The sequence below is a fragment of the Ixodes scapularis genome, unplaced genomic scaffold (assembly GCF_016920785.2).
Source record: "Ixodes scapularis isolate PalLabHiFi unplaced genomic scaffold, ASM1692078v2 PGA_scaffold6__148_contigs__length_123643588, whole genome shotgun sequence".
NCBI classification, from domain to species: domain Eukaryota; kingdom Metazoa; phylum Arthropoda; class Arachnida; order Ixodida; family Ixodidae; genus Ixodes; species Ixodes scapularis.
The window spans coordinates 26,104,265-26,127,402 of NW_024609881.1; the positions used below are offsets into that span (position 1 = coordinate 26,104,265).

General features: G+C 49.4%; 1 protein-coding gene across 1 annotated transcript in view; it reads left to right on the forward strand.

Moving 5' to 3' along the window:
• LOC8036683 (fatty acid synthase-like) overlaps positions 1-23,138 on the forward strand; it is a 157,598-nt gene that overhangs the window by 99,512 nt on the left and 34,948 nt on the right. The window contains 4 exon segments of the mRNA XM_042294718.1: positions 3,746-4,970; positions 7,970-8,127; positions 11,546-11,749; positions 14,073-14,402. Coding sequence (XP_042150652.1) covers positions 3,746-4,970; positions 7,970-8,127; positions 11,546-11,749; positions 14,073-14,402 — 1,917 coding nt within the window.

A 23,138-nucleotide genomic window follows, 5' to 3' on the forward strand; every position in this document is an offset into this window, starting at 1 on the left:
GTGGCGAGGTGGTTTGCCAGGTCGCTTCAAGGTTTTTCTGAGCCTCAACCTCCTGCTCGCCCCTGGCCGTTTCGAACTGGATGAGTCTCGTAAAACAGTGTGTTCGTGTGATCACTACTGCGTGATGCAGGTTAAAGACCCTCCCCCCCCCGGGCTGGCGGTACCAATTACTGATCTATGGTCACACGTCACTCTGCACTGGCAAATATTCCAGCACATCCGGGACACTCGTCGTCTCATTTAATTGCCTGACCAACTTCGCAGAATCTAGATATCACACCCTAACTTTTCTAAACTTGACTTTGTGGAAACCAGTGAGTCGTGAAAACGTTATTTGAAACAAACTGTGGAGGAATTTGAAAACCGGACTTCGAACTTTGAAAACTTGGACTAAAAAAGAATTCAAAATCTTCGAAGTTTTTTTTGTTTGTTTTTTTTCGAATTTAGCGTTAAAAGAAAATCGAAACCTTCGAACTTTTCGAACTTTATGCAGAAAGAAATTCGAAATCTTCGAATTGTTCGAACTTCATGTCTATAAAAATTCGAAGCGTTCGAGGTTTTCAAATTTTATTTCCAAAGAATTTTGAAATCTTCGAATTTATCGAACCTGAAGTAAACAAATATTCGAAATATTCGAATCCGAAATTTTAGAAACCGTGAAAGTTTCGAACTTTCGAATTCGAAACTTCACTGTGATCGAAAGTTGCGATTTTTCCAATTCGAACCTCGGTCAATACGAAAATATCGAAATTTTTCGAAATCGAACTTCAGTTCGCTTCTCAAATATCGAAACCTTTCGAAATCGAACCTGGGGCGGTTCGCGGCATCCCTACTTATGGTACGTTTACACCTGAGAACAAATCCGCTCCCGCGGGAGCGGATGCGCTCCTGGCGGTGGCGGCGACGACCGGGTTGCGTTTACATCTGTTTCCTTCGAGCGGCGGTGGCGACGCCGGCTTCGGCAGCTGTTCTCGTAACATCCTGTCAAATATGACGAGAAGGCGCGAGAGTTCCCACCTCGACTGTCTCTCCCAGACGTTACTGTTCCCGGAAGAACGCCTACTCATGAAGTAGGCAGCGTCGCGCTGTGCAAGAATGTCACTTCCGGTCAGCGAAACGCCTCATTCGGCGGCAGAAATAGATCCCGGACCTATACGGCTCGCAGCCGCGTTCTCCTCCCAGCGTTTCGCGCCAGCGGCAAAAGCTGGGCGAATTCGCTGGCGAATCCGCGAGTGTAAACGTACCATTAGGCGCCCTTTCTGGCTTGAGCGGCGTCGCCGTCGGCATAACCACGGGGACGTTACCGCATGGTGACGTTCGGCACCGTACCGAAACGTCCGTGCGGGGTCATGTGACGTCACGGGACCTCCGTGAGGTCACGAGGGTCACGCGACGTCACGAGGGCCACGTGACCTCACGGTTACGCCGACGGCGACGGCGACGCAGGCAGGATGAGGAGGTGAGGAGGAGGGAGGAGGGGTATACCCTCCCCTCAGTACCCTTGCCTCCCCCTCCTCAAGAGCTGCGCTCTAATTCGGCGTTACAGGGAGTTGTGAACGGCTTTCATTTTTTAACTGGTTCGTCAAGCGAGCAAACGAAAAACCTGCCAAAGTCACTGGGAAAAGAAATGCGAAAGCGAAAAAGGTCACACACTGCTTCGACATACCAGATTGCAGCGTGCGACTCTTGCAGCGTGCGACTCTCATTATATGGGCAGTGTGAGCTGGACTACGGTATTCCTTCCCCTTTTTTGTTTTTAGTTCCTACCAACGCCGCGAAAGCAAATAAACAAACGTGCAACAAGCAGCTGAAGAAAAAAAAGTGAGGCTCTTTTTTTTTTCGATTAGTTTCGTCGTGTTGCTTGCTCTTTGTTCTGGACTCAACACCGACGGCGACCATCACATGAGGGACTATCGTTGTTGTTGAAGGAGTTTCTTTGTTGGGTGACTTGTATCTTTGTATAGTCTGCTAATTTCTTTGTTTTATTCGCCATTGTTCGCGACTGAACCACATTTCTTTTTATTTTCGTCTGGGATGACGACCCCATCTTTCCTGTAAAGTTCGGAAAGTGTTTCACGGTCATTTTTTATCGTTGCTTTTTGTTTTGGTTTTGTGCTGCAGCGGCTGGTGCGCTTTTTCTGGTAATACTAGGGAGTTTTAAAATAACGTACGCAATTTTAGTGCACGCTAGCGCTATATTTAGGGCTTGCGTTAGCGCACACGACACAAGAGCATTTTAGATTAGCGTTTCTCCGCCGCGACACAAAAGCCCAAGCACCTCGCGCTTGCAACGCCCCCAAGATACAGTCACGATTTTGATTTCACACACGAAATTCTGTAACTTGAGAAAAAAAAACAAGTTTTTTTGGTTCAGGGTACTATTTTGCGTTTATTCAAACGTGAGAATGCGACGCGAGCGGTCGACCGATCGTGTCCACATGCGTCGCCTCGGCAGACAGGTCTCGTGTACTAACCTTCGCGGATAAATGTTCGCGCAACGCAAGCATCAAGTTACCGGTGATCCTTGCCCGCCTTACTGGGTTTTCCAAACAGTGCAATGCCGTCTCGTAATGAAAATCGCAGTCGCGAGAATGCCGCCGACGTCGCCCACGCGACGCCGCCAAAGCGGCCGCAGCCATCGTTCTGGGGGCCGCCATTTTTTAACTGTGCTCGTCTTGGCTTTAACCAGCTTCTCATCACGAATCCTCCTTGGAGGAGCACAAAAGCTACTTGCGTACGCACGTAATTTCCAAAAAATAGCGTACGCTAAAGTAGCGCACGCAAAGCGCAAAATGTGCTTAGCGTTCGGCACATGCGCAGTGGCGACGACGCTATTCTTTACGTACGCAAAGCTTTAGCGTGCGCTACTCTAAAACTCTCTATTAACATGCTGTTTGCGCGCGTTTTAATAATCACCTCTTCAGGTAAGAAATGGTGACAACTTAGTTTGTAAGGGATCAACAGTGACCTCTTTCGACGTAGTTCGAGTAGCTAAACACCTTTGTTCCGCTTCCCAGACGCGCTTCAGACAGGTGTGATCCTCTGAGAGGCGTTAGAGACCGCTATATAAACTGCTGTATCTTTGCTTATGCGCGCGTTATTTTTTTGTCTTTGGAGTTGCAATCAGGGTATTCTGCTTTGCAAGTGGACTGACCGTAATAGATTGTTTTAGCTGTTAGGGTGACGAAACGGGGCTGGCAAAGCTCGAGGACGTCGCAGAGCCTATACTTTTCTATTGCGTCGTCTGCTTCCGTTAACTTCGAGTCCGCTTGAGGCGCCACTGTCACGTTCGCCACCGCTTCCGTGGGTTTTCGGAAAGGTTTTCAGTATTGGCGAAGCTATATCGTATTTGGTTTTACAAATACATTATGTCACTAGAAATTTCTAATAGTTAGCCATCAAACCAAAAGCTTTTTGGTGTCTAAATTTATTTTCGAATACGCAGCTATCGCGGATGAAAGCGGGCTAACGAACGGCTGGAAGCTTTTCGGACAGCGTAGTGTCTCGTGTCACGTGACGCGCGGCCGCGAGGCTCGCTATTGGTTGACGAGAAAGCGATCGCAATGACTCTGTGACAAAATAAAAATTAGGTGAAAATCAGTCGCAGAACTGCTTCGACAGTGCGACTGCGATTTTATTCGCACATTTGCAGGAAATCGCACCGATTTCGGACGAGAATCGCAGCATGTGAAAGAGCCTTTAGCGTGTACAGCAAAGACCTCCCCCTTTCACGCTTCTCGCACAGGAGTGGACGTGGTCTACGAGAAGTACCTCAACGTCTGCCGCGCCGGCGGCGTGGCCATGGAGGGCCTCGAAGCAAACGTGGCGCCCCGCCGGGCTATGCAACAGGAGCCGTTCCTCGAGGAGTACCAGTTCATGCCGTACCTGGACGACGAGCCGGCCGGCCGCCAGCGCGAGGCCGCGGTCCGCGAGTATGTCGAGGTCTGCTGCAACGTGGCCCGCCGCGTGCTCGAGTCGTGCGGCAAGAACAATGCTGAGATCTCGGACGTCATAGGCGGGGTTTGCGAGGTGCCCGAACAGGTTCTCCACAAGTACCTGGAGAGCCTGGCCGAGAACCACGGGTTGTTGCGTGTCCTGGCCAGCGTCCAGAAAGAGGCCGAGAGTTCGGCGGGCTCGCTGGTGGCCACGGTCCAGTCGGTCCTGGCGGCCCACAAGGAGGACCTCGAGAGGGACCTGCTCAACACGGCCCTCCTGGAAGAAGACCCACTGCGGCACCTCCTGGACGTGGTCGTTGAGAACACCGGCGTCAAGAAGCTGAAAGTCCTCGAGATGGCCGCGGATGCGGGCCTTTTCCTCCTGGCGCCGCGGGTATCCGCTCTCCTGTCGTTGTCCCACATCCTCCTCAAGACGGACCTGACGATCGCACATCCGCAGCCGAATTTCCTGACGGAAGAGCAAGTTCCGGAAGACGCCAAGAAGGTTGCCTGGGACGTGGCGTCTCCGTCGAGGACCGCCCTTCCCGATGCTGACCTCCTGGTAGCCCGTGCCGCAGCCGGCAGCCAGGCGCTGGAGGCGCTCACGGACGCGCTCGCGGCTCAGTCGAGGGAGGGCGGCTTCGTTCTGCTGTCTCTGCGGACCGCGCTCACGCCCGCCGAGATGTTCCTGTCGACTGTGGGCAAGGTGCCGCTCCGGGTGCACTCTCGAGACATCGTCGAGGCTGCCTTCGGGAAGCGTGGCTTCCGGCTCGTGAGCCTCCGGTCCAACAATGTGTCCGTGCTCCTGCTGTTCAGGAAGAGGCTGGCGACACCAGCCGGTGCAGAAAAGCAGGCGGTGATCCGGGTCAGAAGTGGCGGGTTCGGCTGGGTGGAAGAAATCAAAGCGAAGGCGACCGAGTACCAGGAGAGGCCGGCGGGCGAGAACATCTGGCTGGTGGCCGAGGACGTGGGCTCCAGCGGGGTCGTCGGTCTCACCAACTGCCTCAGGCAGGAAACTGGAGGAGACCACATCAGGTGGGCAGTCTACGTTGCGGAGGCGAACGGTTCCGGCAGTGTGCAAACGTCCGAGAGAGGATTCGGTTGAGCTTTGGAGTTTCACCGACTGCTTAAGTGTACCTAACCGTGGTCTTATCAAACATAGTGTAAGCTGGCAGTTAGGTTGGAAGTCTCCGGTTTCCTTTACACTGACATAAAAATGTCATTGAGACTTCTACCTTTGAAACGTGCTAAAGCGGGGCACACGAGATGGCAGTAATGTCACTACTGTAATGAAATTACAATATTTACATTACTTTTTGTGGTAACGAGTAATGTAATGAATTTCTTCTCTAGGCTGGTAATTTAGTAATGTACTGAATGAATTTCCGGCAAAAATTTCGACAAAAAATAGTCATTACTTTTGAAATTACTTTTGTCCTAAATTAGAAAATTTGTTTTCAAGCTTTAAGAAAGAAGGAGAAAAATTATTTTGCATGGTGAAATGTTGTGAAAGAGCATCAGAGGAAATAATCGACGGCCACCAGAACGCAAAGTCTTGTACGACTTGCTGGACAGACGCTCAAAGAATGGCTGGAAGGGCGAAGGAGAAAAACTTACGAGTAGACATCGCTGAAAGGCCACGGCTTACGAGCTCCACGCAAGACTGATTCACGGCGTCACGTTATCTCGACGATACTGTACTACGCTCATTCCTCAGCTGACAGTGCGGAGGGAGCGGCGACCTAACCAGAACCACTTAAACACCTCGCTTTAATTACCGGATCCGTCCGTCCGCGGTTACGTGGCGAAAGATAGACGTGTGACTTCCAACGAGCACGTAGCTTCCACCGCACTGTCAGTTTAAAGATGAACGGCTCATAGGCTACAAGGCGAAGGGCACATCACCAGTGAGGCCAACACATTTAGAACCTAAGACAAGACAAGCAGATCCCCAGCCTTCTTGTTCTTTCTTCAAGCAAGGTCAAGCTGTAAGCTTCAACCATTGTGAACAACAAACGACCGGAATAAATATTTAATTTCAAATGCCTTGTCAAATCCCCAGTACGTTTCGAGCGTCCTCTAGCAAAGCAGGTGCCTCTCGCGGTATGCCTGGCTGCCTTTCCTTGGAAAGTTTCTTCGGGAATAAGCCTACAAGCTGATATCGCCACCCGTTTGTTGGGAAAGTACACAATTTAGAAAGCTCGCCTTATTCCTTTCCTCAACTGGCGATGCTTCTGCTTAGCAATTATCCAGCCCTTTGTGTGACAATGCGTTTTGGAAAAAATTCTTTTTGAAAGGAATGACCGGAAATGCGTCAACTAGTGCGCTTGGAACGATAGGACTATACTGCGTCTGATGCGGAAGAGGAACGTTTCACGTGACGACTCCTTGTCCAAACAGGACACTACAGAAATCGTCAGGCGACACGGCTACGAAAAATAGTTCGGCGCTCCGCTTCCGGCCGGGAGGGTTTTTTACGTTAAATCTCGCCTGTGACCTCCGTGGCGGACTTGATCTGCTCATCGCGTTGGTCCGGAGGGCCACTCACACGCTCCGTTGGGTGTTGGTCAATCGCTCAAGGCCTCCGTCATTTTTCAAGTCCCGAGAACGGGAAAGGGAATGACACGAAGGTGTCATTCCCTTTTCCTGCGCGAAGCGAAATGCACGCTTCCACGCAGGAATCTCCCAAATCCAACCGAAGCCGGACCTCTTTGGCCTTCCAGTCGAGGCGACGGCGGTAGCGAGGTCAGCGAGCCACGGGAGAACATTAGTGGCAGGTGGCGTATGACATCGAATCTGACGAGCTCCGACGTGTAAGAAAAGTGGACGAGGCGAGGAGAAAAGTCGCGATGTTGACTTTGCCAGAGAAATCGCCCGGCGACACGACTCCTGCAAAAATCGACAAAATTGAAACGTTCGCTTCTTGCAGTTCTTGCAGAAGTCTTGTCGATTCTTGCAGAAGTCTTGTCGCCTGACAATTTTTGTTGTGTCCCGTTTGGACAGGCCTTAAGAACAAGCTTCCATGGCCCGACTTAACAGACTGAAACGAACTATAACTTTGTCGAAATCAGGAAGACGGAAACATATCACCCTTCGCCGTTGAACGAACAGTGAGATCAGTGAGTAGACTCGCATTGAGTCACATCTAAAAAAGGTATTTGTTATATTTGTCACTTAAGTCGTGTGCGCCAGCAAAACGACTGTTCAGTATGACACTTTGAGGCGCATCAGGCTGTTCTGTTGCGGCGTAAACAGGAAGGTCTGACTTTTGGTGCATATAGGGCAAAAAAGATGAGCACAAATTATTGCCTCAAGGTATTCAAAAGTAATGCCGAAGTAATTTTATTACTTTTGGAAAGTAATTGTAATGTAATGTCGTTACTTTTAGTGTGCGGTAATTTGTAATGTAATGTAATAACATTTTTGCACTTTTCAAAAAAGTAATTAGGAATGTAATATAATTACTTTTTAAAAGTAATTTTGCCATCACTCTCAAACACCGCTCGTACAGTTTCGTAGATGACACTAGTCTCTACAAGTAATGTGCAAAAAAGAGTGGATGTCACGTTCACAATCGGTTCGGCAGTGTACTTAACCGTAACGTACCTAATCATTCTGTACTCAACGGTCTTATAAACCAACCAGCGCGAACCTGTCTCTGATCTGTTTTTGACCTGCCTTTGACCTCTACATTGGACCTAACCGTTTTGGACCTAGCCGTCACTGACCTAGCTGTCTTCGACGGAGCTGTCTTGGACCTAACCATATATTGTGTACTTAAGAACACTGTACCAAACCTTGGCATACCTAATACCTGTGCCACACGGGCAACTCGAATGCCATTTACAACGAATGACATTTGAGCGGACGACCAATCAGCGCGCGACACTCCGGGCGTGGCGCATTCCACGCGCGACAGATTGCGAGCTGATTCGCCGATCACACAAATGTCATTCATTGTAAATGGAATTCGAGTTGCCCGTGTGGCACGGGTATAACTGTAGGTTACCTAACTTTAGGGGTCTTTCTCTCAGGTGCGTCTTCAATGCCAGCCTTAAAGGCGGCGCAAACCCAGTGGCCGACTTCCAGCCGGCCAGCTCGCAGCACAAGGAGCTCGTGGATCGTGACCTGGTCATGAACGTCTACCGCGACGGAAAGTGGGGCTCCTTCAGGCACACCGTGACGCAGTCACGTGAGTGGTGCTTCATGCAGCCTTTCTACCCAAGGGATTAGTGCTCCCTGGGGTCCAATTTTGATTATAGTCAACGAGAGCCTTCTCGGCCTCTATATTGGATGTGGCGCCACAGCTTGCGAGTAATCAACCAACATTAAAATTTTAAACCTAGCGCGAGGTCACAAACAGGCACATATTTTTGGTAAAAACGTTTCATCAGCAGATAAAATAGCGAGAGAAGATCTTGCTGCCTCTGATGTGCTTGTTCTTACTCGACCCGTTTACAACGAACTCCGTCGGACACGCATTTTAGTTCGGTATATCTCATATTTCGCTATATCAAAACCGGGCCTACCGCAAATTTTGAGGCGGGGGCTTCGTAATGAACAATTATTTCCTTGACACTACGCTGAACATGCTTTAATGCAGTCATGAGCGGAGCGCGCAAAACATCTATGACCCGCAAAAAACCGATAACATTCTATGCGGGCTAACAGATGGAACCAAAAAGAAGCTCTTCAACTGTTTATTCTGCGAGGACGTTTACAGGATCAGAGCACACAGGCGCGTGCGAAAAGAAAACATCTTACCATTTTAGCTGACCGCGAAGCTTTTTCGTCTGGGTTTAGATCCACAATCGGCAGTATGGCAATCGTGTCCTTGAAAAAAATCTGCTTTCGCTGCCGTGAAGCCAGAGGTCGAACAAAACCAGTGGAACCGTACAAAGACGAAGAAGAGAGCCGCGCAAAGCAGCCGAGCCGCAGCGAGGATCACGGCTTGCACGTGAACGCCGACGCCTCTCCAGCCACGAACGCCCCATGATCGGATGCAGAAGTTCGATTATCGCTAAAACCAACTCTGCGCCAAGGAACCATTTCCAGCTTGTCAAGGAACGACAAAGACAGTTGCCATTCCCTCCGCTAACCCGATTAGCCCGCGAAAATCAAATGAAAAAAAAATGAAAGCCGTTTACAACTCCCTGTAACACCGAATTTGAGCGCAGCTCTTGAGGAGGAGGAGGGAAGGGTACTGGGGGGATCAGTTGACCTCGGGAGGGGGGGTCACGTGACCTCGGGGGTCACGTGACCTGGGAGATCACGTGACCTTGGGGGGAGGGGTCACGTGACCTGGGGGTCACGTGACGATGACGTCATCAATGATGATGACGATGACGATGCGGATGCCGATTACGTCATTGGCATCCGCATCGCCATCGTCATCATGACTGATGACGTCATCAGTGACGTCACTGATGACGTCATCGGCATCGTCATTGTCATCATCACTGATGACGTCATCGTCACGTGACCCCCCAGGTCACGTGATCCCCCCCCCTAGGTCCTCCCGAAGGAACCCGAGGTCCTCCCGAGGTCCTCCCGAAGGAACCCGAGGTCCTTCCGAAGTCCTCCCGAAGAAACCCGAGGTGCTTCCGAGGTCCTCCCGAAGGAACCCGAGGTCCTGGGGGGTCACGTGACGATGACGTCATCAGTGATGATGACGATGACGATGCGGATGCCGATGAAGTCATTGGCATCCGCATCGCCATCGTCATCGTCACAGATGACGTCATCAGTGACGTCACTGATGACGTAATCGGCATCCAAATCGTCATCGTCATCATCACTGATGACATCATCGTCACGTGACCCCCCCCCCCCCCCTAGGTCCTCCCGAAGGAACCCGAGGTCCTCCCGAAGGAGCCCGAGGTCTTCCCGAGGCCCTCCCGAAGGAACCCGAGGTCCTTCCGAGGTCCTCCCGAACGAACCCGAGGTCCTTCCGAGGTCCTTTCGAAGGAACCCGAGGTCCTTCCGAGGTCCTCCCGAAGGAACCCGAGGTCCTCCCGAAGGAACCCGAGGTCCTCCCGAAGGACCTCGGGTTCCTTCGGGAGGACCTCGGGAGGGCCTCGGGTTCCTTCGGGAAAATTTACCCATAATGCACCGCGCGGTTACGCCGACGGCGACGCCGCTCAAGCCGGAAACGGGCGCCTAAGAGCTGCGCTCTAAAAAAGAGTTAACCAACAAAACATAGCAAGCGGCGGTTAAGGGATATCCACACGGAGGAGAACTCCGCGGACGGATGTCGTGACGTCAACAACCCGGGAAACTCCGTCCCCGGCTCTGCCGCGTGCACCTGCGGAGCCCTCATGCTAAGAGTACGAAGCCTCCGCGCCTCCGCCACGGAGGAGAACGGGAGAAAGGCGCCGCGAGGCGTCGAAAAGGGATGACGTATGTCTCACGTGATGCGCGCTCCGCGGATGAAAGGAGCGGATTTCTCCTTCGTGTGGATACCCCATTAGGTAGCCGGCGACGCGGCATCTGAATAGCTTTAGGCGCCGGTAGAATAAGAACGGCAGGGCGCGTCTTTTGAACACCCGGACTCCAGCACTCGATCCGTGCCTTCCGCCGTGCTCTGCCATGCACGCGCAAGCTCGGGGTTCACGAGACGTTGGAGCATCGTCGGAGGCAGGGAGCTCGCGCTGTAAGCTGTAGGCGTAGCAAGAGAAGCCTCTCCCTGCCGTTCTCATTTTGTCGATGACTGCAGTGACGGTGCGAGACAGCGCTGTCTCTCGGCGTAGGGTGTAAAATACAAACGGTCGCAGTTCAAACCCGCACAACAGAACGACAAGACAGCCATCGGCTGCAGCCGCGTAAGCAAACGTAACTCGTCCCCGAACGGATGACCGACCGTCGTAGCGACGTCGCACGGTAAGGGACTAGATGGGTCGTTACGAGGGCACTTGGGCGTCAAGCTCTACGTCAAGAACAGTAACATCAGGGGCCGACTCCACGGGGATTGGTTTCGGCGCCAGAGTCTCATGTCTTGCGCGAACGGTTCGCGAGCGGTTCGCAATTCGCGAACGGTTCGCGAACGGTTCGGGATCCGTTCTCTGGCTCGAGTTAACAGACACAGTAGCTCGTGACAGAGATGACGTCCTTGGGCTCTGTGTTGCCTTCATCCGAATATTAGTGTAAGCAGGTGCACGTATTTGTGTTTGTTTGTTTGTTTGTTTTTTGTTTTTTTCGTAACTTCTCTAGGTGGCACCCGGTTGCCAGGGGCACTTGTCGCGTATAGGCTGGAGAGCCTAGATTGAAGAGAAGGTTCATCTCACGCCATGGGGAGCGTTTCCAATTTGATGGCGAATGCCTCCTAATGCCAAGTGCGCATGCAGTGCACGTGGCGAAGAGGAAAGTAGGCGGAAACGTTTGCCGTCGATCGACGCTCTGGTAACCGCCTCGACGCTCATATTGAAATGCGGTCCGTAAACCACGCGACCCTGATTGAGCAGTTGGAAACTCTCCGTAATCTAGACTCTCCAGTATGGGCGCGATGAATTTGCCCTCTCACTTGCATGCCGAGCGCACCTTGAAAGAAGTGCAATATATACTATCCCTATCGAGAGTGGACCCCGTCTCGACGGCTTACTCTCGGCCCGCAGGCCAAGCCCCCCGGCTGTGGACGGAGCAAGCGTACCTCGACATGCAGAGCGTGGGTGACTTGTCGAGCCTGCAGTGGTACGAGAGTCCCCTGCAATATCGGCCGGCCTCGGACGACCGGGTACTGTGCAGCGTCTACTACGCGCCCCTCAACTTCCACGACATCATGCTGGCCACGGGCAGGCTGCCCCCTGACGCCCTCCCCAGTGAGTGCACGTCGGCCTTAGTCCTTTTTGCGAGATCGTTGGCTCCCGCAGTGACGGACATAAATATATCCTTCCCGAAATTCAGTTTGTCCACTTTGATCACTATCGCCATCTGAGGAATAGGATACTACTGTAAACGACTTTATTTTCCTGGGCTTCGTGCTTCGCGAATTTCACGTGTCAGGTGCTCTGGCGGTAGTTGCAATCAGAGCGCTGGGTGTTCTAATTCAGACTTTTAACGCCTTTCAGAGTTGGACTCAGAGGATCAAAGCTTATGCCCGTGCCACACAGGCAACTCGATTCCATTTACAACGAATCACATTTGTGTGATCGGCGAATCAACTCGCAATCTGTCGCGCGTGGAATGCGCCACGTCCAGAGTGTCGCGCGCTGCTTGGCCATTCGCTCAAATGTCATTCGTTGTAAATGGCATTCGAGTTGCCCGTGTGGCACGGGTATAGGGAGTATTCACTGGCGGCCATAGCTGTGTGCGCGAATGCTGAGCGCGTGCTGATGGCGAGCTTCCACAGTTCTTTTGCGACGTGCATTCCGCACCATCAAAAGTGCCGGTCTTAGCAGCCTATTGATGTGAGCTCGTTCTGAGCATGTGCTCTAAACAGCACCCATGAATATGGCGTCCAGTGAATACTCCCTATTACTCTACCACGGAGAAGCTCTGAAGTACCTTCGGTTCTAAATCCGAAACCGCCGGAATGTTGCGTTAAGGGATGCACCAAAATAAGACTGAACAGAAAAAAAAGGACTTTTAGCCTTTCCACTATGGTGAAGGAAGACCAGCAAAGCTGTACTATGGTGGGACAACCTCAAGGACGACTTCTTGGACGATCTCAAGGACGACTTCTAGGACGACCTTGAGGACGACGCCTCAGACGACCTCAGGGACAATATCTAGGGCAACCTCAGGACGACCTCAGGGACGACGTCTAGGACGATTTTAAAGACGACGTCTAGAACGATCTCAAGGACGACTTTGAGGACAACGTCCAGGATGACCTCAAGGACGACTTCTAAGACGACCTCGAGGACAACACATCTCTTTCAATAATTACTGACTCGCAGGCGGCTTGCCGTAGTTTTGTCAACGGTCGCCTCTCCAGATTTGCTCATCGAATTTTAACTAATCACCCCCCTTAACAACTCCCTACAGTATCCTTGATATGGACGCCGGGGCATAATTCCGTGAGCGGGAACGAACGCGCACACGCGTCAGCCCGAGCTTTAACTCTCCGGGCCCCGCCACCGCAGGAAGACCCATCCCTGGTCCCCATCCCGATCCCCCTTACCTATCGTGACATCCTTCAACATCTCCGATTGAGTCGCCGCACCCTTCCTCCGCCGCACAAATCTCTAACGAGGGAGGACGGTGTAGGTTGGCGCATGTTGCAAACAAATACTTTCCCCCACCTCAGCCTCTTACATGCCATGTACCCTACAGTATACCCCACAAACAAATGTCCCCTGTGCACCGAAAAGGCTTCATTATATCACATCACGTGGGCATGCCCTAAGATTCAGGCTGCTCCCCCAGTTCCCAACCCAAACGCCGAGCAGTGGGAAGCTGCGCTGTCCAGCTGGGATCCGGACGACCAGCGTAATCGGGTCTCGCGGGCCCGTGCCGCAGCGACAGCTACAGGGGCCCTGGAATGAGGGCTCCTCTCGCCTCGGAAGAGCCAAACCAATTGGTTATTAAAAGTTTTTTCTCTCTCTCTCTCTGCCGGACGACCTTAAGGACCAACTCAAGGATGACGTCTAGGACGACCTCAAGGACGACTTCTAGGAGGAAGCCTAGAAGAAAAAGAAAATAGATGGTTATATGGAGAAAGGAAGCCTAGAGAAATTCAGCCTACTCTGAAAAGCTGTAAAGGTTGCCGCAATCTGTGAGCGACACGGCAACCAGACAACCGACAATCTGGTTGTCTGGTTGCCGCCGTCGCTCATGGATGGTGGTAGCTCTCCAAAGTTTTGTGTCAACATTTATTTGGTGACGGACACGAAACTGGGAAAACTAGCCCTCAACAGCTCCGCTGTAAAAAGTGACAACGTTTTGCCTTCAATATTTTCATTCGATGTTTCTAAACGTGAACAGCCTGGATGCACAGTATGCGGTCCCGCTAAATAATTAAGAACACCCGCGCATTCACCTTCCTTTCAAAAACAAAACCCAACGTCTCGGAAGCACCTTCTGGGAAAAACTCGACAGTCGAAGGGTTAAAGAGCAACCGTCTCGGCTCTGCCGGTTGCGCATTCTCCCCTCCTCCTGTCGACCAACGAGAGGGGTCGCTCTTTGCGTCTCGGGGTGCAGGCAACCTGGCGACGTCGAACTGCGTGCTGGGCCTGGAGTTTTCCGGGCGGGACCCCTCGGGGCGCCGGGTGATGGGCTCGGTGGCGGCCGAGGGCATGGCAACCGTCGTGGCGGCCGACCCGGGCTTCCTGTGGGGGGTGCCGGCAAACTGGAGCCTGGAGGAGGCGGCGACGGTGCCCGTGGCCTACTCGACGGCCTACTACGCCCTGCTGGTGCGGGGCGCCATGCGTCCGAGGGAGGCCCTGCTGGTGCACTCGGGCAGCGGGGGCGTCGGCCAGGCCGCCATCTCAATCGCCCTCTCCATGGACTGCACCGTCTTCACCACCGTCGGTGGGTGGGACCCCCCTCACTTAAACACCTCGTGTAGGGGCTAGAGTCGCGGGTTCCGACGTCTGCGGTCTCAAGACAAAAAAAAAAACGAGAGCAAAGGAAGAGCAGAGAAAGAATGCGAACGATAAGTTGGGCGTGTTCACTTTGCTGCGACGAGCCCAACTTGCTCGATTGCTCGTCAGCTTGATCTGTTTCTAGACAATGCACGACGCCGGCGTTTTCCTACGAAGTAAGCTTGAAAGGTGTTGGATACAGACCTTACGGGGGATGTTTTGCTGGCGAGGCGGGCCGATCAGGAACACCCACTGGGCCACCAATGTCCGCGTCTATGCCCCGCCATTCCGAAGCGTTCAGAACGAATGGGACGTTTAAACTGCAGTAGAAGAAGTCAGGAAAAAGCTGCTCGAGCGAACGAAACCAAACAAAACGTCCGGAGATAAGGTCACTTTACGTTTCGATAAAGTGAAAATAAAGGATAACCTGTACGCATGGGATAAAAACAAGAACGACATCACTTCCCTGCCTGGAAGTAGTAAACAAGAATGACGACGTCCAAAAGTTGTTACTAAAAAAGTCTGCAATAGAAGTGCTAAACGTTAACGCAAGTAGCCGGTCGAATAAATTGAAAAAGCATGAGGCCGTAACAATGACTCACGATCCAGACATTATGATAGTGACGGAAACCTGGCTTTTACCGCGTATTGAAGATAACAATGTTGAAATACCAAACTACTCTGTAATGAGAAAAGATTGACAGTCACGCGGCAGTGGGGTAGCTATCTTGAACAAACATGTTTTAAAGCCACGCCTAGACCGGGCGTAACAGGCATTGAGTCATTATGGTGCAAACTTTTGTTTAATGATTTTACCCTGCACGTTGGTGCTGCTTACCGGTCTCCCAACGAATCTTTATTTTTTCTTTACTTTTACATTTTGGATACGTACATGCAATTGAACGTTCAACCACATGATGAAATAATAATGGAGGGAGATTTCAACATGCCTGAAATTGCTTAGCCCGAACCTCAAGACCAATTAGCATGCCTAGACGGAACAAATCCTATGTGCGATATTTGCTTTAGTTGTCAGTTGACCCAGATTGTGTAGGACTTCACAAGTTCACAGGCTTCCTGGCAGAGTGTCCTGGACCTGATACTCGTGAGCGACTTCTTTCTAAAACAGCTAGACGTGAACATCGTTGACAGGATATCTGACCACGACATTGGGGTAGCCTTGCTTATACTAGATACGGTGCCCAAAAATACCAGCAATGTTATCAAGTTTTAGACTTGAATCGTGCTAATCCTGTGGCCATTATGGATTCTATGGATATTCCGTTCGAGCCTTTGTATGAACTTTTCTTGCAATAAGATAGTTCTATAAATGACCGTTGGAATTCCTTTGACTCAATGATTTTTTATGGTATGAACACCCATATTTCAACTGAAATCAAAAGAACCGCTAAGCGAAATCCTTGGATAACGCGTGAAATTATTCATACGAAGCGAAAAATTAACAAACTCTAAAAAAAGTGATTAGGAAAAGAGCATCGAAGAAAGAACAAACCACGTACTTAACTAGATAACTTGGGACTAAAAGAAAGTGTGCCAAAAAGAAGTTTTGCAACAAAACTCTTTATTCCTTTATCAGAACATCACCAGATAAGTTATTCAGGCACATAAATCCTCGCGCAAACGTAAGTAACAATACAGCAATCGTCAGCAACCCGGACAAGGCTAAGAACTTCAATGACTACTTCCTTTCAGTCTTTACACCGGACAATGGCGTTGTGCCACCCTTCATGAATAGACAATTGCAAGATACCGTAAGGAGCATCACAATTTCTGAGGATGGCATACTCTGTCTTCTTTTTAATCTTGACTCTAAAAAAAAAATAAAGTGGCGGGTCAGATAACATTAAAAGAAAACCTAAGCTCACGAGATTAAAAATAATTTATCAAAAACCCAATAACTTGACTACTATAGAAACATTAAACTACCTTATTCCCCGTGATAGAAGAGCAACCCGTTCAAGCCATTGGAAATCATTTGAGGATTTTTAACCTAAAAATAATTGCTCTAAATTTTCATTTTTTCCACTACCAGTTCAGCAATGGAACAGTTTGCCCGAACACGTTGTCCACGCCACTTCACAAACACAGTTTATGAACGATGTCAAAGCGTACTTGATGTGAAAATACCAGACTTGTACGTAGTTTAACTACTGAGTAGTTTTGTAACTTTTAATTACATTTTTATTTTTGTAACTAGTAGTTTACTTTAATTACTTTTTTTTTAGTAACTTCTACTCGAATTACAATTACTTTTGAATATTAGTGGTAGGTTTGTTGGTCAACAAACATTTCTGCACAAAATTAACTAAGATGTTGGAGGATCAGCTGATATTTGCAAAGAGGGGGGCGCATGTGGCGTAGGCAGGGGGGGTGGTTTGCAGAGTCCGAAACCCTCTAAAATGTTCACGAACACCCCACTGCAACAACCCTGATACCAGGCGCAGAGAGCGGATAGACACGTCGCAAGTCAGGCCCAGTAAATGCGGGATTAGCGCCGAAAACTGCCATTTCTTTTGTGTCCCGAAGCTCAAGGAGACGACGTATTTAAAGAAAGGGTTTCTCTGCACTTCTCCCAAATGTAGGAACTCTTGATCACTACAGGAGGTGTACACAATTCAGCCTCTCTCAAGAAAGTCAACTAAATGCAGCACCCGCTCTAACACCTTCCTGTGCTCCCGTAGCTCGTGTTTCACTTGACGGATCGCGTGCTAAAGGGCAACGCAAAGTTTATCTAAAAGCTTAATAAATCTCCCAACGTTAAAAAAAAAGTGGAGTTGGGAATTATTTGAAGAACATGGTACTAAAAGTACTGTTTCATGTAGGATTACAAAACTTGTACTTTACTTGAAGTACATTTTCTGAGTGTGTACTTGCACTTTAATAAAGTATTTCTTTCTGGCAATTTCTGAAGAAATTGCCAGAAATTGCGACTTTAAAGTACATTCTCCAAATTTGGAAACAAAAAATGGCATATCGTCATGTGAAAACGCGCTATCGCCTTTCGAGAGTCATCTGGTAATTTTTTTCTCAGTGAAGTAATGGCGGCTATAAGACCAATTCAAATAAGTGCCTTATAAGTGTAGCGTGTAAAATAGTTCGTCAGCGCGAGTAAAACAACAATTCAGTGGCGACTTGACTTTGCCCAATATTTGCCGCCATTTGCGAAAATAAACTGTTGTTCCTTTGATTACCCCTGGGTTAAAAAATTAGGGTATGAAAGGGCATAATGAAAGATTGTTTTAAAAGAATATTTGTACTTTACTTTAAAAGTACGTTGTATTTATAGTACAGAGCGCCCCAAACTTAAGAGGGCGCGGTACCTCTATTTATTCGTCCGTTTCAGCCACCAGATGGCGCGCGGCTCGAAACGTGGTTGAACGCGCAACTTCTAGATGGCGCCAGTATCGAGGTGTGAAAAGGCCCGCGTTATCCGCTGCGTGAAATAGATCCCGAAATCTGCCGTGTTCTCCCGGCGGAGGAAGTTTCTGCATCCCTCGCGCGCGCTTGGTATGTACGCGCGGTGACCGAGTCCGGCCTCTGTGCTGTGTGATGCAGTGGGTGGCGCTCGTTTCTGTTCGGAGGTAGGAATAAAAATGCCGGTCCCCTTTTTTACGACGCTCGTTTCTATAGCTTGTTTTTCTTTTTTTTTTTTTTATCTCAAGTGACCTACAGTACCGCCTGTTCGAAGTCGTCCTTTGCGGTGAGCGATTGAGAGTCAGGTTAGCATTTTATTTGGGTCAGCACTACACGTTTAATGGAGACCTCGGGCGGCGATGTAAATATGCATTGCTTCCCAAAGTGTGTCCAAGGTGCGCAATGACAATTGGAAAGGGTATTGAAGGCGCGCGACCGTCGGTTGGTAAAATACGTGCGTTAGATTGACTTATTCAGTCTAATCATTTTTGCCAACGTCTTTTATCTGTTTCGACAAATGACATGGTCGAGTCTATTGATAACCTTAGCTAGATTGGACGTACGAAGTGTCCGGGCTTTAAATAAATTTGCTTCGTTTATGTGAATGAATAACTGTTTTCTCTTTTCCGTGCTCGGTGCTATGCAAAAATCGCTGAGATGTTATGGTAGCTCAGTGTGGCGGCGTTTTGCACGCTGACTCGCTATTGCATTCGCTGTGCACAATATGTGTTCAGATGGAATGTGCCAAATCGTATTTCCGATCGATATGATAGATTTACTTTGCTACAGTGTTAATTATATTTTCCTGATTTAAACTGGTTCGTCCCTGATCTGAGCCTAAGTTTAAATTCGAAGGGCAGACAGACTTAGCGTCGTAACAGCCGTAATGCGCAGAAAGAAATTAGTACCATGAAAGAAAAACAAAAGGATACGAGGTGGCTCAGTGTTATAGAAGTAATGAGTGTGCAAAGGATGGGATACGGTCCATTCGTCACATGCACACTCGTCACAGGACGATTCGTCACACAGGAACATTCGTCATAGGATGACTCGTCACGCGGCCAACCGGTCTCACAATAGTTCGTCCCCCCAAAAATGTATTGTTCAATTTGGTTCGGGCGGACAAAGGCGAAGAATTTGTAAGGAACGTTTTAGCTTCTGATTCGGTCCCGAACATTGAATGTTGGTTGGGCCTCAGAAAGTCGGTCACCTCTTATCTTAGCATGTCTTTCGCTTCTCGAGGTCAAAGAATCTGTAACAGACGTTCTAGCTATCTGGGTCCGTCCTGAACGGTGAATGCGGAGGCCATAGAAGAGCGACTATTTTTGAACTACATGCAGAAGGATGGAGGTGATCGCAACAGAGAGAGCCATGATGCTGCACGAGGGGTACTCGTACACATTCGGCAGAAGGAATTCCGATACTTGTTGGTTCTGTCGAATAGGTGTATGCAAGGCAAAACTAAAAACTAATTTGGCTGCCAGTCGGATTATTGCTCGTTCAAGCCTGCAACTGAGATCAACCTGCTGAAGACCCGTAATATAATGAAAGGAAAAGCGGATGAGTATTGTAATATTAGTTTATATAACCATTGGTTTACGTGACAGTGGAAAATTGTGAAACTCCTCATCAGGGTATGTAGGCAGATGTTGAAATTTACAATTTACTGTCGTCCCCTGCTCGATCAATGAGACCAGTTGCCCGGATGACGAGTCATCCTGTGACAAATGTTCCTATGTGACGAATCATCCTGTGACCAATCGTCCTGTGACGAATGCGCATGTGACGAATCGTCCTCATCCCGCAAAGGATGCCATCGTACGTTTTTTTTTTTCTTTTTTTGTTTTTTTAACTCTCCGCATTGCTGGGAAACGCTCAAGGTACCAGCAAAGACAGCGAGCTGGCGTGAAATTTCCATCGAGCGGAAAACGAGTGTGACTTTTATTTCATCATGCGCTTTCATTTTGATATGGCTCAAAATGGGCGCGAAATAGTAACAGGTAAGGCAACAAAATTTAGATGTTAGGTCTGGAGCACCGCCATACTCAGCCGTGTTGGGGGCATCTCTCGCGAGTCAATACGGCAAAGGTATTGCGCGTCGAACTGTACGTGAGAGTTATCCATTTCAGCGAAACCTTGATTTCGCAAAACTATTGTGGCTCGAGTCGTGGCTTCCAGTACTTGAAAGCCACGAGCGAGAAATAAATGACAGTTGATTTTGAAGGACAATCGCGACGTGGAAACCCATAAAAGAGAGTTCCAATAAGACGAGAGCTTCCCCTTCTCTTCAAGTGCGTGGGTTACGCTCTCAATCCTGCACCTGTGGTAACACCGGGCTTAAAGGGCTTGGGGCCAGCACATCCATCGTGCCATTACATCCATCGAGCAAATCCGTCCAATCTCGTGCCATTACATCCATCGTGCCAGTACATCCATAGTGCCAGTACATCCATAGTGCCAGTAGATCCATTTCGGGCCAGTTCATCCAGCGTGTAACCAAATCCAACGTGCCATTGGATCCATCGTGCCATTACATCCGCTGCGCCATCACATCCATCGAGCAACTTCATCCAAAGCGTGTCATTACATCCATCGTGTTATCATATCCATCAAGCAGCTTCATCCAAAAACGTGCCATTGCATGCATCAATTACGCAAATTTTCTCCGCTACACATTTCGTTTCTTTCTTTCTTGAAAGCTACTTCAGACATTTGCGTTTGCTTATGAACGACTCTTTGCGACCGCTTGTGCCGGTGCGAGCAGCAATTGCGAAAGGGTTAGTGTAATTCTCTTAAGGATGGTTGAGACATTTGCTTTGACTGCGTTGACTCCCCATTGGCTCGTCGTGAGGATCGCCATTGGTTGAAACCAGTCGTAACGCAGTCAAACGCAAATGTCTGAACCGACTCTTTTGAGCGCTGTTCAGACACTTGCAACCGAGTACTACCGAGAGAGAAAAGACGGCGTAAGACATGCTCCGCGGCAGCGCATCCGGTCCTCCGCCGTCGCAAGAGGCTTAAAAATCGGTCTTGTCTCACGGTAGTACCTGGTTGCAAGTAGTCGCATCGTCACGAGAGGTGGCAAAACGCATCATCATAATAGACAGTTTTAGTATAGGGTTGCTGGCTCTTACGTACGCAATACGCAATAGTATAGCGTACGCTAAAAATGACCTGATCGGACCGAATTTAGTTGTGCGTTACGTTTTCGAGTGAACACCGCGCATGATCTTGGTTAGATTTGCTAGAGCTGCAGAATTCCGCGTGCTTATAGCGCAACCATGCTCCTGGAAAGAAATATTGAAAATGAAAACGTGTCCAATGATTTTATTTCAAATTAAACCAAGCCGCAGCTGCCTCGTCAAGCGCGCTTTTCTGCGGGGTACAGAGGCTACGAGTAAAGGCCGGTTCAGACACTTGCGTTTGAGTGCGTTTGACTGCGTTGCGTCGAGAACCAAAAGCGAGTCACCGGCATATCTGTGCTTCGTGTGAAGCGTGCAATCCAATTCAAAGAATCATCTTAGCACGCGATATAAGCAGCAGGGATGTCCTGGTTTCTCGCTGCCGCAACGCAGTCAAACGCAGTCAAACGCAGTCAAACGCAACTGTCTGAACCAGGCTTAAGAGTGCGTAGCCAAATTCGATCACGGAGCCTCCGTCAATCTTCCCTTTGAAACGGCACCTTTTATCTATGCTATCGCGGAATGAAATTCATGACCTACTGATGTCCAGTACATAGTGAGAACTTCGGCGATTTCTTTTAGAGTCTGTCGTCCGTCGGCGATGAACTGTGCGAATAGGCTTAGCGTTGAGCAGATCGCAGCGTTGACGCACATTCCAAGCGGCGAACATTTTCACTGTGCACTCCTTCAGCTGCACGGCGATCTGATTCGACCGCCGTAGGTCCCGGAAAGAATTGCCGAGCTCAACACCACGCAATTTCACTTAACACAGAACTTCAAAAACACCACGTCGCCTTTGCTGCGCCAGTCGAGGTAACCGCCATCTTGAAACTGGCGCTCTCGTTGGGTCCGAGATCTCTCGACAACGTCCCGCAGAGCCCGCTAGCCCGCCACGCAAAATCCCCAGCGTTGCGTGCGTACGCAATACGCTAGCTCTTCTATTGCGTTCTGCGCACGCGCACTCCCGACCCGCAATTTTATTGCGTACGCAAGGCTTTAGCGTACGATCCACTAAAACTGTCTATTAACGGGCCAACACGAGATATACTGATGTGGGGAGCGGTGTAGCCTTAACCCAGCGAATTTGGCAATCCTGAATATGTTCGGAGTTTTCCATACTCAAGCCTAGAAGGTTTTTCTGCTATCTGTACATTTGTAAACATGGTTCGCGTGACGCAATTTCACCATAAAGTGCCTACAAGGCAAAAGATCAAAGAGCGAATCCGCTTAGCATGCCTATCATCTTGCCCTGAGCCCGACCTCAGTGAACGCAGCAGCAAACGAGCCATATATTTTTCAATAGTTCACATTATTTCAGGAGTTATACGCCGAAAAAAAAATGAATAATGCACAAAAGCAAGTAAAATTACCCATTGTGCGTCATGCACCTTGTGCGGCAATCGGCCTCACCGAAGCCGCACGAGCCTCCCCTAGTCCTGATGAATTTACCGGATTTAACGGAGCTCGAACTTCAAATTATCAAGAGGGAGTATGGGTGTCATGCCATATGAAAACAGTCCACGAACCCGTCTCGAAAGTGTTTGGGCCCGACGTGGCCGTCGTATGCCCGCTTTGCGCATGCGCCACCACTTCGGCCGTTGGGAGCCGATCCTAATGACAAGGCGTTATTTTCCGTGTTTGTTGTTTCCACATGTATGAAACATTAGTTACTGCTCTTTAACTCTCATAATTAACTCAATAGAAACGAGTTTAATTTCGCGGGCTTGACATTTCGCGAAGTGCCGGTTTCGGAAATTTCGCGGGCAGAACATTTCGTGAAATGTTCGCAATATACGCAATGTATTCGTATTCATGGGGTGACTTATTCGCGTGACCAATTTTTCGCGAATTTGATCAAATCGTGAAATTCAGGTCCTCGCGAATATTAGGTCATCGCGAAAATTAAATCTTCTACAGTAAACTACTTTAATAGGGGATTAGGACGGTACACATAATCTTACTTTTTATTTCGCTTTTCGACAAGAAAAAAAAAAAGTTTGAATGCCCCGTTGAGTTCAGTTGTGATTCACTAATGTTCTGTGGCTTACCCCTTGTTTGCTGAGGCT